This window comes from Micromys minutus (genome assembly GCF_963924665.1).
Source record: "Micromys minutus genome assembly, chromosome: 13".
NCBI classification, from domain to species: domain Eukaryota; kingdom Metazoa; phylum Chordata; class Mammalia; order Rodentia; family Muridae; genus Micromys; species Micromys minutus.
This window is the reverse complement of record NC_137982.1, coordinates 42,821,337-42,834,441: the sequence shown is the minus strand read 5'-3', so window position 1 is coordinate 42,834,441 and position 13,105 is coordinate 42,821,337. Positions and strand designations below refer to the sequence as shown.

The 13,105-nt window shown below is 41.3% G+C and overlaps 1 protein-coding gene across 2 annotated transcripts in view; it reads left to right on the top strand.

Moving 5' to 3' along the window:
• Positions 1-13,105, top strand: part of LRP2 (LDL receptor related protein 2) — a gene marked incomplete at both ends in the record, with an annotated part of 151,842 nt that overhangs the window by 67,585 nt on the left and 71,152 nt on the right. For both annotated transcript variants that reach the window (XM_080927260.1, XM_080927261.1), the window contains 11 exons: positions 620-745; positions 1,595-1,725; positions 4,210-4,347; positions 4,656-4,937; positions 6,109-6,354; positions 7,260-7,379; positions 7,483-7,599; positions 8,673-9,050; positions 10,085-10,333; positions 11,466-11,677; positions 12,509-12,693. In XM_080927260.1, the coding sequence (XP_080783386.1) occupies positions 620-745; positions 1,595-1,725; positions 4,210-4,347; positions 4,656-4,937; positions 6,109-6,354; positions 7,260-7,379; positions 7,483-7,599; positions 8,673-9,050; positions 10,085-10,333; positions 11,466-11,677; positions 12,509-12,693 (2,184 nt within the window). The remainder of the gene's footprint in view (positions 1-619; positions 746-1,594; positions 1,726-4,209; positions 4,348-4,655; positions 4,938-6,108; positions 6,355-7,259; positions 7,380-7,482; positions 7,600-8,672; positions 9,051-10,084; positions 10,334-11,465; positions 11,678-12,508; positions 12,694-13,105) is intronic.

The window sequence follows — 13,105 nt, the reverse complement described above, 5'->3', positions numbered from 1 at the left end:
AGCAGTCAGTGCTCTTAACTGCCGAGCCATCTCTCCAGCCCATAAATCTGATTTCTTATTCATGAAGTCTTCACTATGTAACCTGAAGCAGGGTCACATATGAAAGATGGCACCTAACTATTATCTATGGTACTATAGTGCTGATGGCAGAAGTAATAGAAACATAAGTTGAATGCCACCTTGGCTACACAGGTGGACATAAACCCAGGAAACTCTGTTTTGTTTTGAGGCAGAGTCTCCCTATGTAGCTCTGGTTGTCTTGGAACTCATTATGTAGTCCAGGCTGGCCTTGAACTCACACCACTGCTAGCTGTCTTGGAACTCACTATGGAACTCAGGGTGACATATGTCTCTCAAGTGTTGGGAACTAAAGGTGTCCATTCATATGTTGGGTGACAGAAGTTTTACAACCTGCAGTCTAGTTGTTCTCTCTCCTGGATGCCCATTTTAATATCATTTATAATTGTGACTGTGATTACATATTTATAACTTAAATGGGAACTTAGAATTAAGTATGCCAAACCTGATAGCATACACGGAGAGTAAAGTCAATTGTAACTCTTTTTAAGTTGTCAGTTTGTTCCAATATTGTCCTCCTTGACTTGTTCCCTCTTTCTAGGTATATATTCCTGAGTGATTGGTTTCGTCCTGCAAAAATTATGAGAGCATGGAGTGATGGTTCTCACCTAATGCCCATAGTCAACACTAGTCTGGGGTGGCCCAATGGCTTGGCCATTGATTGGAGGTGAGTTGATAACATCTGAATTGTAAACACTGTAGAGGTGGAGAAGGTGTGCTGGACACTGGTTCTAGTATACTGGACACATGGTGGTGTGTTGGAGTAAGGACATGGATCCTGCATGTTTCTAAGACATTTTGATTACTGACAGGTCATGAATAATGGGTACTGGATGGTCAAGAATACAAACACAACTGGCCAGCTGCTGGTGGGATGAAAATCAATGCACTCATGATCATTATGAGGAAATTTCTAGAAACAGTAGAATGACAGGGCTAAGATGGATGAAGTTCATGTAGAAGTTGGATAGAGATTTGATGAAATGGAGCAAGCTTGTGTTTAATCTTACAGAGACACCTTAAGGATAGTAATTAATCAACATGTGAATTAGTTAATGAATACTGAATCAATCTTCTTGTGTGTATTTGTTTATATATGCTTTGGTTCTTTGGAGTTAATCTATCTATGAAGAAGACCAATGAGCTTATAAAGCAAGTAGAGGGGGAGGGGGAGGAGGAAAGGCAGTAGGGGTGAAGGGGGTAACATTTGAAATGTAAATACAAGGAATATCCAGTAAAACAATAAAAAATATGCTATTAAAGCAGGTTGTGGGAGAAAAAGGACAGGCGTTTGTGTTCAGTCTTTTAAACATTAACATTAATATTCTTGTCAATCAATATTTCTCAAGGAGGAAAACACATCTCCGAGTTTCAAGTTTACTATACCTGTGAGAAGCATATAATGTAACATTTTAATAGACATATTTGACTTTTATATGAAAGTTGACCGCCAGTGTCCTCACTGTTGAGGACATGCATGTCTTGATTTAGATAACGTGCCTTCTTCTTTTTTCAGTGCTTCACGATTGTACTGGGTAGACGCCTTTTTTGATAAGATTGAGCACAGCACCCTCGATGGTTTAGACAGGAAAAGCCTGGGACATGTAGCCCAGATGACTCATCCATTTGGACTCACTGTGTTTAAAGGTATGCTTTGAAGCAATGAAAGGTACAGTTGGCCACAAAACTCTATCCCCATCCCAGAACATGACACACAAGGAACAGAAACACATGATTGTTTTTTTTTTTGTTTTTCATTCATATTTCTATATAGTTTTCATATTGCTAGTAAAGATTTCTGAGAGGCATGGAATTGTGGGAAATGGTAGAGACCATGGTCATTGCCAAACAAACTTTGGCCTTCTCTCAACTACCCTCTTCAGCAGAGACATGCCTCTGTGACTTGGGTTGCTCAGAATGAGTATCTCTATCTCTGTCTGTCTTTATCTACCTATCTGTTTGTCTGTCTCTATCTATCTATTTATCTATCTATCTATCTATCTATCTATCTATCTATCTATCTGGTGAGCCAGGCTTGGTGGCTCACACCCATTCAGTAGGCTGAATCAGGAGGGTCACCATGAGAGTGGCCTGGGCCACATATTTAAGTCATGTCTCACTTGTATAATAAGACCATGCAGAATAAAACAGCAGACTTGTTTATTCCCGAAACAGGGTTTTTGTGTATAGCTTGTGGATTACACACAAATGCTCACCCAAACTGTCTGGTAGTGTGTTCCTGCTATCCCAGCATTTGGAAGGCAGGGAGAATCATGAGCTCAGCTTAGGCCAACTCAACTGAATGAATAAACTGAATAATGAATTCAAACGAATGGATAAACATATATACCATATACATGTATACCATAATTTGTCTAGCTTGAGGGATGACACTTTGTAGAGAGCTACAAAGAGCCTGTGCATAAACTAGTTGTGCTCCTGTTGGAAGCCCCTAGTCGAATACTTAGCATAATGTTTTAAGCAACTAGAGTGGATAGTCAAAATGAATATTCCATCCTGCTGTCTATCTGTGGAGTATGTGGTATTTTAAAAATATTTACAAAATGCCCTGAGATTTTTGATGAGATGAGTCAGTTATAAACAGTCATCCTTTCCGTTTGTCTTCCCCTTTCTAATGCTGTCTGTCCTGCTCATGCTATTTGCTAGTCATAGGAACATTTTTTTAAGTGTTAATTATTCTCTGTTATATGGTGGAATGTTTGGCTCTCTTTTGGTTTTATCAGTATGAAAAATATTGAGTGCATTCCTGTGAGAAGAATACCACCTCCCAAAATACTAGTTTCAGTCAAATCTGACTTTTGTTATGAATCGCTTTTCCCTTGCTTTCTCTTTGAAGACAGGGTCTCCCTATAGAGTCCAAACTCACTCAAACCAATGATCTTTCTCAGTCTCAGAAATCTGCCTCGCTAGCATTTGAATTTGGTATGGGGTGCTCTTTTATTTCACAGTACTATGCAAATCATTCATCTTCCACTGAAAGACTAGCTCGGTTTTCTTGGTTGCATACTGCACAGGATTCTTTGATTTGACTCTTGATCCATTTAAATACAATGAGACACTGTTCTGAGTGGTGGAGCTGACATTTGCCATAAAGAGAGATAGGATTTAGTGGCTGAGTGACCTACTAGTATGGACCACAGATGAGGAAACTTGATTTCATAACATGGGTGACATTGTTAACATTTATTCTTATTTGTATTTTCTAGTTCGTTATGGTCCTGATTTACACAGAATTCATTGGTGAAGTCACAGTTATTAGAATCATATACGTTTGCACAGTTGTTATTTTTAGTCAAACACACAACTTAAAAAAAATGAGATCTGTACTTTTCCTTATTAAAAGCTTTTTGTTCTCCTCCTGCTCCTTCTCCTCCTCCTCCTCCTCCTCCTTCTCCTCCTCCTGCTCTTGATCCTCCTCCTCTTCGTCTTTCTCCTCTGTGTTGCCCTGGGTGTCCTAGAACTAACTCTATAGATCAGGCTTGCCTCAAACTCAAGAGATATGCTTTGCCTCTGCCTCCTGAGTGCTGGGATTAAAGACATGGGACACTATCTCTCAGCAAAAGCTTCATATTAATATTGGATCTAAAAAAATGGTAGAAGTTCTCATAGGAGGCTGAAGGATGCTGCACTCTGAACTGGCCTTGAAGATGGTGGGATCTGTTTCTTTAAAAAAAAAAAAAATAAGTGGGGTTGGAGAGATGGTTCAGTGGTTAGAGCACTGACGGTCCTTCCAGAGGTCCTGAGTTCAATTCCCACCAACCACATGGTGGCTCACAACCATCTTTAAGGAGATCTAATGCCCTCTTCTGGTGTGTCTGACAGCTACAGTGTGCTCATGTAAATAAACAGAAAAAAAAAGTGTTTTGAACCCAACTTTAAGATTCTTTTTCATGTTTATTTTTATCTATGGAGGTTTTAGCCTACTTGCTACTAAATATCATTATGTGTCTGCCTCAGCCTGAGCTTTGAGCTCAATAAAATACAGAGTTCCAAAGAGCCAATGGTTACTGGTAGCCGACAGATGGGCTCTTGGGTTGCTGCCTTCTGGTGAGCCTATTGTATTTCCTTAACCTGTGACTGACGTGCTAACCACTCTCTTTTCCTCCTTAGATCACGTCTTCTTAACAGACTGGAGACTGGGTGCTATTATTCGAGTCAGGAAATCAGATGGTGGTGACATGACAGTTGTCCGAAGTGGCATCAGCAACATAATGCTAGTGAAAGTATATGACGCTGACCTCCAGACTGGTGAGGGGCATTGCCAAGTATTCTCCATACGGACATAGACATCTGACTTGGTGGTTCCTTTCTCTTTAACTGCGTCTTCAACATGATTCCTGACAGTGTACATTCCTGTGAGCCATGTAGTTTAACATAGCACGTCTGGTTTCATGGCAATACATACCACAGAACTTCCGTGTCCTTAAACCGAATGCTGTCTCTGGTGGGTGGATTCCTAACTTTGTAGAGTTGGCTCTGGAATGTTGTTTGTTTGTTTGTTTAATGTTTTCCCCGCACACGTTGAAGTTTGGATCGAGTCGTTTCTGCATTTCCAGGGTCTAACTACTGCAGTCAGACCACCTATCCCAACGGCGACTGCAGCCACTTCTGCTTCCCAGTACCGAACTTCCAGCGAGTGTGTGGCTGCCCCTATGGAATGAAGCTTCAGAGCGATCACATAACTTGTGAGGGAGACCCAGCCCGAGAGCCACCCACACAGCAGTGTGGCTCCTTCTCCTTTCCCTGCAACAATGGCAAATGTGTGCCCAGTTTCTTCCGCTGTGATGGAGTGGATGATTGTCATGACAACAGTGATGAGCATCAGTGTGGGGCACTTAGTAAGTATCTGTGCTGGAGTTGTGGGGGGAGGGGCGTGAATAGAATGGAAGACTGGCCATCCATAAACAATAATAATAAAAGCATGGGCTATGAACATGGGGAAATACCACTGAGGTATCTTAACACACACACACAACATAGCATACTCCAAAGACCAAGTTAAGCAATACAAATAATTCATAGGTAATGGTATAGATGCATTAGACTACTATTGATAATTCTTTTGACAATAGCTTTTTGGACCAGTATAGTCAGTTCAGGGCTGAGGATAGGACTTAGTCATAGTGAAGCTGCTTAGCACGAATGGGCTCTGGGCTTGGTCAGCAGCAGTGGAGAGAATAGTATTACAGAATAGGGCCTTGCGACTGTTGCCTTTGAAAACATGCCCTGATGATGTTTCATCCCGCTTTTCAGAGAGAAATGAACTGAAGTGGGAGGGATCTCTAATTTCACATCCTTTTGATGGTATTCTAGTCTATGAAGTTTCAGTCTTAATGGTTACTATTGCAGAAGGTCCAAATAGCCCCATTAAAAAAAATTGAAGATGAATTGGGATCTTTAGAAGCATCTGTTCAAATGAGGCCAGTAGTAGAAAGAAGAGTTATTTGAAAAGTTGTACATTTTCCTAAAATTGTCATAGGAGGGAAAGATCATGCCAACTAAAGCTTTAGTTTTGGGAAGATTCCCATATCTAATTTAAGATAATTATATAGTAATCCAATTTTTTTTGTTAAGAGAGGATATGTGTGTGTGTGTGTGTGTGTGTGTGTGCGCGCGTGTGCGCGCGCACATATTATACTTGGTATTTACCAAACCTAAACCATTCTAACATTACTTTTCTTTTTCTTTTAATTGAACAACTTTATTTTAAAAAAAAATAGAGATAAATGTACAGATTTTAAAAACATTTTTGCATAAAAGTATATGAATACATTTTTGTCAGTACTTGATTTTTTTAAAGGTTTGATAGTATGCATTAAAATCTTACTAGTTACAATGAGCATAAAGTACATGTAAAACAAGATATAACCTGGAAATAGCTCACATTTCTTCTTATTCTGTGTAATAGAATATTGAAAGGTGAGAAGAGCTTTTTTTCCACAGGAAGAACCTCATAAAAAGGTGTACAAAAAAAAAAAATCTTCATGACCTCCTTGTGGCTCTTTGTAGATAATACTTGCTCACCTACGGCTTTCACCTGCGTCCACGGTGGACAGTGCATCCCTGGCCAGTGGCGCTGTGACAAGCAGAGAGACTGCTTAGACGGCAGCGATGAGGAAAACTGCCCCACGCATACTACGCCGTCCACTTGCCCGCCCACCTCCTTCACCTGCGACAATCACTTGTGCATCCCAAAAGAATGGGTCTGTGACACAGACAACGATTGTTCGGATGGATCAGATGAAAAAAATTGTCGTGAGTGTCACCTGATTTTCTCTTGGTCACATAGCCTTGTGGGTTTGAATAGCCTTTCAGTTCTTTCCTCTAAGACTCTCACAGAGATGACAAGCTATCCTTGTCATCCTCTGGGTATCAGTGGTCTGATTCATGTTGAATGCTTCTCCTAAAGGTACTGAGCTTTATCAAAGCAGAACACAGCTGTCAGAGACATCCAGATAGAAACTATAAACAAAAGAGAACAAAGGACCTGAGCTGGCTATAGTGGTACCCATCTGTAGTCTCCACTAACTGCTGCAGTAAGGGAAGGGGAGGATTGAAAGCAATCAGTGGAGAATTACCTCAACCTTTGCCTATCAGATGCATGTGTACTAATACATTTTTTACTGTCTTAGTAGCTTTTCTATTCCTGCACAAAACATCATGACCAAGAAACAAGTTGGGGAACAAAGGAAGGGTTTATTCAGCTTACACTTCCACATTGCTGTTCATCACCAGAGGGAGTCAGGACTGGAACTCAAGCAGGTCAGGAAGCAGGAGCTGATGCAGAAGCCATGGAGGGATGTCACTTACTGGCTTGCTTCCCCTGGCTTGCTCAGCCTGCTTTCTTATAGTACCCAGGTCTACCAGCCCAGGGATGGCACCATCCACAATGGGCTGGGCCCTCCCCCCTTGATCACTAGTTGAGAAAATGCCTCACAGCTGGATCTCATGGAGGCATTTCCTCAACTGAGGCTCCTTTCTCTGTGATAACTCCTGCTTGTGTCAAGTTGATACAGAACCAACCAGTACATTTACTGGTGAGCATATACACAACTATGCCCTCTAACATCCATTTATGATCATGCAAGCATACATCACACATGTATACACTTAAAAAAAAGCCTTTATTGAAAAAAATTTTACCCATTGTATGTCATTAGAAGCGTCAGGGACCTGCCAGCCTACACAGTTTCGTTGCCCTGACCACCGGTGCATCAGCCCTCTGTATGTCTGTGATGGGGACAAGGACTGTGCTGACGGATCTGATGAGGCGGGTTGTGGTAAGTGGATGGCCTTGCCTTCTCCTGACTGTGTGCTTTCTCCTGACTGTGTGCTCAGTGTGTCTCAGAGTTAATGTGATGCCCTTTTCTCTTTTGTTTCCAGTGTTAAACTGTACGAGCTCTCAGTTCAAATGTGCTGATGGGAGTTCTTGCATTAACAGCAGGTACCGCTGTGATGGGGTTTATGATTGCAAGGACAACTCTGACGAGGCAGGCTGTCGTAAGTGCCACATACACAGTGTGCTTCAGACAAAGGGATTCCCTTATTTTAGAATTAAGTATTACCGTATAGTTTTTAAATTCAGACAAACTGGAGGAAGACATAAAGCACAAAGTGTTCTTAAGAGAATGAGATATTTACATGAGTTAATATTACACTGGTAATATTACCATATACTGATTTGTAGTTGGGCAGCTGGTGTTATATAAATGGACTTATCAAATAGTTAATTCCTTAGCTATTTTTCTTAGTTTCAAATGTGCAAGGACGTCCAACAATGTGTTTTTTTAATTACATTGATTTGCTTGTGTGTATTTGCATGCACACACGTGGATGTACACACATGTCACAGTACATTTATGGAAGTCAGAAGACAACTTGAGGGAGTCATTTCTTTCTATCCATTATGCGAATTTTTAAGCCTTTAGCCATTTTGCCAGCCCTGCCTGGTTTCGGTTTCATTGAAATCTCAACTGGGAAGCCAAATTGTGGACTAGAAATGGTATAGGCACATATGGGGTCTACTTATTTATTCAAGTTGTAGATTTGTCCTTGGAGAGATTATGGAAGGGCTATGGTAATTAAAGCCAGGAAGATAGGTTTAGGTTTGACTTAGTTAAACTTCTCTGAAGGGTTAGAAAGCAAATAAACTCCTAATTCCAAGATCTAAGGAGAACTCTGAAAGTCTGATGGACCCTGTTCTGGTATAGTCCCAATTTAGGGACCTATGGTATTATGATTTTTCATAGCCTTGAACAGTGACAATCCCAAGGAATAAGAAAGGAAGTATGTAAATTCATGGAGAGGAGGAAAAAAGAAACAGGATTAATTTCTGACTTGTACTTTTATTTGAAAGTGCCAAGTTTGTTGTCGGATTCTTTAATCTCCCATAAATATATCCATGCACCACACTGTTCAGGAACATTGGATATCACTTAGCCATTAGTATTGGCTCCGTTTTAATCATTATTGTAAGCCTACGGTTTGTCCAGAATAAACTCCTGAATCTATATCAGAAAAGGATCCTAAATTCAATCACAAGTGCATTACACATGTGCCTTTGTTCCCTCTAGCCACCAGGCCTCCTGGTATGTGCCACCCGGATGAGTTTCAGTGCCTAGGAGATGGCACGTGCATCCCTAACACCTGGGAGTGTGACGGGCATCCGGACTGTATCCAGGGATCCGATGAGCACAGTGGCTGTGTTCCTAAGACCTGCTCCCCATCTCATTTTCTCTGTGACAACGGGAACTGCATCTACAAAGCGTGGGTCTGTGATGGAGACAATGATTGCAGGGACATGAGTGACGAGAAGGACTGTCCTACCCAGCCTTTCCACTGTCCTAGCACGCAGTGGCAGTGCCCGGGCTACAGCACTTGTATCAATATGAGCGCCCTGTGTGATGGCATCTTTGACTGTCCGAATGGGACTGATGAGTCCCCACTTTGCAGTAAGTTTCCCGATCACAGTTTACTGGACACAAATTTATTCTGAACAGTAGATGGCTGTGCCCCAGCACTGTCATGGCCCCCGTGTAGTGTTTTGGGAAAGGCAGTTTAGTTCCTCTGTGACTTTATATCCCTGTAGGAGTAACGATAAATTCCAATAAATGATGACTGCATAACACTTCTCACTAATTCCTTTTTAACTTGTGTCTGTGGTGTCTCTTCTGTCACTGTCAGGATATCGCGTCATCCAATTAAATGTAGCTCTCGTAGTAGTAATGTGTCCATAAGCTTTCCTAACTTAACGACTTCCTAATTTTAATCGGAACTTGTCATAAAACCAATGAAACCCAGGGGGTTGTGTTTGAGGTGATTAAAATGCTCTGATTGGCATGTCATCCTAATTACTGTCCTTTCTCTCTTCTTTAATTAACGCTCACTCTCAGATGAACCACAGCAAGGTATGACTGTGAATATTCTAGACCTTTATGATATCACATGTTGACATTGTACTAATTACTTACTGTGACTTCCCCTTCTAGTGCATGTCCTGTGTTTTGACTCTTTCCCCACAAGTTACCGTGCTCATGGCAACAGGGAGTATTTTTGTACCCAGTATATGACATGGCTCTGGGCTGCTCCAGCCATTACCACACTGGCCCTAAGAACAAGGAATGATGCTGTGCTAGCAAATTGTGTCCTCTCCACTTGATCACTTCCAGATTTTTCTGCAAAACATTTCTAGTTAGGCTGGAGAATTCCAGAGGGAGCACGTTAGATTTCTCTGCTTCATCAGTGACAGTTTGGTTTCTTGATGCCAGCAAGGTTCTCTCACAGCCATAAATGGAGCTATAGTGGGGGGGGGGGTGAGTCCCATTCCACACTATATAGCCTCAAGCAAGTCAGAGAAGACACTAAATAGATTACCCAAAAGACTTGGACTCTTAATTAACTGTCATTAAAGTTGGTGTGAAACGACACTGGAGTGAGTCAAAAGTTCAAGGAAGTCTGACTTTTCCCCCGTGACTTTTTCTTCTAGATCAAGACAGCTGCTCGCATTTGAATGGTGGCTGTACTCACCAGTGCATGCAAGGGCCCTTCGGAGCCACATGCCTATGTCCATTAGGATACCAACTTGCCAACGATACTAAGACCTGTGAGGATATCGATGAGTGTGATATCCCAGGCTTTTGCAGCCAGCACTGTGTCAACATGAGAGGTTCCTTCCGGTGCGCTTGTGATCCAGAGTATACGTTGGAAAGCGATGGGCGGACTTGCAAAGTCACAGGTAATTATTAAGCTTAATAGGGAACTAACTCCAGGACATTTAATAGGCTCTATCAGAGTGCAAGCCTTTGGTAAAATTGATTAGTGGTCAGCCTGGACAGACAGCTTATTTAATGCCTTTTGACCCATATGCACGTGAAAATACTAGATATTAGAATATTGATTCAGTTGCTTTCAAAATGATTCCACAGAGGAGGAGTTAAACGTTCCTTTATTGCATGATGCAGTGGCATATGCCTGATATTCCAGCACTTGGGAGGTAGGGTCAGCATGAGCTTCATAGTGAGTTCAAGGCCAACCTGGACTATATGAGGCTTTGCTTCAAACTCACCAGTGTCAAACAAGGAACCTTTCTTTCCAAGAAGGCTGGATGAAAACAGTCTAGGGACAGACTGATTCTTATTATCTGAAGTTTCCACCCAAGAGTCAACAAATTTGCTTTAGTCTTTTCTTTCCCTTAGAAAATAGGCCAGGGAAAGAAACTTCCTTTTAAGGAGGTAGATCCATCGTTACTGACTTACTATTGGTCAGAACTCAGTCATTTGATTACAGTGTCTTCAGTGAAGGCAGAGACCGGTCTCTATTTGAGCAGCCTTAGGCTAACCTAAATGTAGTGTGACTTAATACTGAAAAGACAAGGGAGAAAGGGATATTAGTAGACAGAGCTCTCTGCCACACCTAATGTTTTGAGGGAAAATAAAAATACTTGAAACTTGGTTCCTACCAAGAATCAAGCCTACAGTCTGCTAAGATAGAAAGCAAATTGCAACAATAAAAGCAGTTCAAGGGTCGATGTATGAGCAGGTCACTTCAGACTGGTACTTAGGTACCCACTGCAATAATCCAAGGGGGAAAAAGCCTTTTCAGAACGTAGCTAGTTCTCATGCTGATGACTATGAATGAGCAGGAGAGGTTCACCCGATCCTGCTTAGCTTCTGATGAGATCTGGGATGTTCAGGATGAAATGGCTGTAGACAAAGTAACCCATGTGGTCTTACTTTTCCATTTCCCTAGTTTCGTTCCACACACTGGATGTTGATGAGGCTCTTTCATTGTATGTAATTGTATTTATCTTTCAGAATCATTGACTGTTTCTTTTTCTTTCTCTCCCCCACCCCCCTTTTCCTGCACAGCATCCGAGAATCTGTTGTTAGTTGTAGCAAGTCGTGACAAATTAATTGTGGACAATATCACTGCTCACACACACAACATCTATTCATTGGTCCAGGACGTTTCTTTTGTGGTTGCTATTGATTTTGACTCAGTCACTGGTCGTGTCTTTTGGAGTGACTTACAACAGGGTAAAACCTGGAGTGTCTTTCAAAATGGAACCGACAAGAGAGTGGTAAGTGCTCTTCTCTAGAGCCTTTCTATGTTTGCTGCTGTTGCTCGCCAAGAGAAGGTCTTGCCCTCCCTCATCCCGGGCGGGACATCGTGTTCAAGAGGTCTGGATGTGTGTGTGTGTGTGTGTGTGTGTGTGTGTGTGTGTGTGGTGTATGCTCTCCAAGGTTTTCCGTGATTCTGAATTCTATGCCAGCTGATGCAGATACTTCATGAGTCTTTTGTAGGTCAGAGCAAGAGAGTAAAGGAGTTGCTTTCTTTATCAAGCTTAAAATGACCTAAACTTTTCAACCCGTCTTCAAGTTGGTTTGATTAATTAGCTTTTTATTTTATGTGTCTGAGTGCATGTCACGTGTATGTGTGTGCATGTGTGGTTTCTAGTAGAGGCCAGGTGATGATGTCTGATTGATCCCCAGTCAGGAGCTACCACATGGGTTTCAGGAAACAAATGAGCTCTCTGCAAGAGCAACAAGTACTGTTATCACCGAGCATCTCTTCAGGCCCCTACGTTTGTTTCTTAATCCCCAGTAGATAAAGACACATTTATTAGTGAACACTGTAAGCAGTCACACATTGGTAGAGCTCCTTAGTAAGTGTAGAAGCTTTTAAAATCAAGATGATACCTTATGCTAATAGAGCTGTCACATTATTTAATGCTATGAATGTCTCATATTTATCCCTAAAAACATTACTGTTGGCTTACTCATTCACTACATTGAGAGACAAATGTTATAAACCCAACATGTTAGATTTCTTATCCTAGGCTCCCACATAATTCCCATGATTACTGCCATTTATTCTTTCTAATATTCACATCTTATTCTTTCATCTGTAGGTCCATGACAGTGGTCTCTCTGTGACAGAAATGATTGCCGTAGACTGGATAGGTCGCAACCTTTACTGGACAGACTATGCCCTTGAAACAATCGAAGTTTCTAAAATTGATGGAAGTCACCGAACAGTGCTGATCAGCAAAAATGTCACAAAACCCAGGGGACTGGCATTAGATCCGAGAATGGGGTAAGAAATACATTTACTAGTTTAAACATGCAGGTATTGAATGTTTAGCATGAGCATGTAGCATGTAGCAATAATGTCCCATAGATGGACCACACTTAGCTGTAATTTTGATGAAACAAAAATGGCTGTTTCTGCTTATAGTTCACGTCATTTCCTAGAGACTCCCTCTAAGCTCTGGGAGGAAGTGACATTTTCCTGATGGGTGGAAGTAAAAGAAAGAAATTCTTTCATATATTTCAGAACCTTTGAAAAATCTTTCTTAGATTTTAAGTAGATTCTGTAGTTAGACTGTTTTCTACAGGATGGTGAATTAGACAGTTTATGTTCAATATGATGCTAACTTCCCTGAGTTATTACCCACCAGTGACATTTATAATGGATTTCCGAAGAAAGGGAAGTCAACTCACTACTT